Here is a 906-nt window from a genome sequence, read left to right as displayed (position 1 = left end):
ACAGGCGGCGCGCAGGGCGCTGGAAGTTAGCGGCCACCGGGCTCCAGGACAGCGAGCTCAAACTCGGATTTACAGGGCCAGAGTCGCGACTGCCCAGTGTTTTGGCCTAGGCTTTCCTTGGATCAAGAAAAGGCAACCCGAAGGTCGGAGGAAACACCGCCCTCTCACGCCCTGCGCCCGCAGCTCCCGCGCTCAGCCTCGGACCACCCGCGGGAAGCCGTGGAGAAGGCGGCGGTAAAGCTGGCGCGCCCCGCCCGCGACTGCGAGTGCCCGTTGGCGACCGTCGGGGCCCGAAGTTTCGCGCATCAGAGACCTGAGTTGGCCAGAAAGGCCAGGCGCGGAGCCCACAAGCCGCTGGGAGAAGGCCGGGGAGAAAATCCGAGAGGACCTAGGGGGCCAGAGGGCAGGGTGGCTGGGCTGGACGGGCGGAGGGGCAATTAGTCGGGGCAGTCCGGGCCCGGGAACCGGGTAGGGAGCGACGCTGCGGCTCAGTGTGGGCCGGAGGGCGGTGGAGGAGCCGGGGGCGATGCCGCGGCCGGGGAAGAGCTCCTACAGCGACCAAAAGCCACCCTACTCGTACATCTCGCTGACTGCCATGGCCATCCAGCACTCGGCCGAGAAGATGTTACCTCTGAGCGACATCTACAAGTTCATCATGGAGCGCTTCCCCTACTACCGAGAGCACACGCAGCGCTGGCAGAACAGCCTGCGCCACAACCTCTCCTTCAACGACTGCTTCATCAAGATCCCCAGGCGGCCCGACCAGCCCGGTAAGGGCAGCTTCTGGGCGCTGCACCCCGACTGCGGCGACATGTTCGAGAACGGCAGCTTCCTGCGGCGCCGAAAGCGCTTCAAGGTGCTCCGGGCGGATCACGCTCACCTGCACGCAGGAAGCGCCAAGGGCGC

The 906-nt window shown here is 66.7% G+C and overlaps 1 protein-coding gene across 1 annotated transcript in view; it reads left to right on the top strand.

Moving 5' to 3' along the window:
• Positions 1 to 526: 526 nt before the first annotated feature.
• FOXB2 (forkhead box B2) overlaps positions 527 to 906 on the top strand; it is a 4261-nt gene continuing 3881 nt past the window's right edge. Inside the window, exon 1 of the mRNA XM_006145514.1 lies at positions 527 to 902. Coding sequence (XP_006145576.1) covers positions 527 to 902 — 376 coding nt within the window. The remainder of the gene's footprint in view (positions 903 to 906) is intronic.

The sequence above is a fragment of the Tupaia chinensis genome, unplaced genomic scaffold (assembly GCF_000334495.1).
Source record: "Tupaia chinensis unplaced genomic scaffold, TupChi_1.0 Scaffold000147_1, whole genome shotgun sequence".
NCBI classification, from domain to species: domain Eukaryota; kingdom Metazoa; phylum Chordata; class Mammalia; order Scandentia; family Tupaiidae; genus Tupaia; species Tupaia belangeri.
Note: the sequence above shows the minus strand (reverse complement) of the source record. Positions and strands in the feature narration are given on the sequence as shown.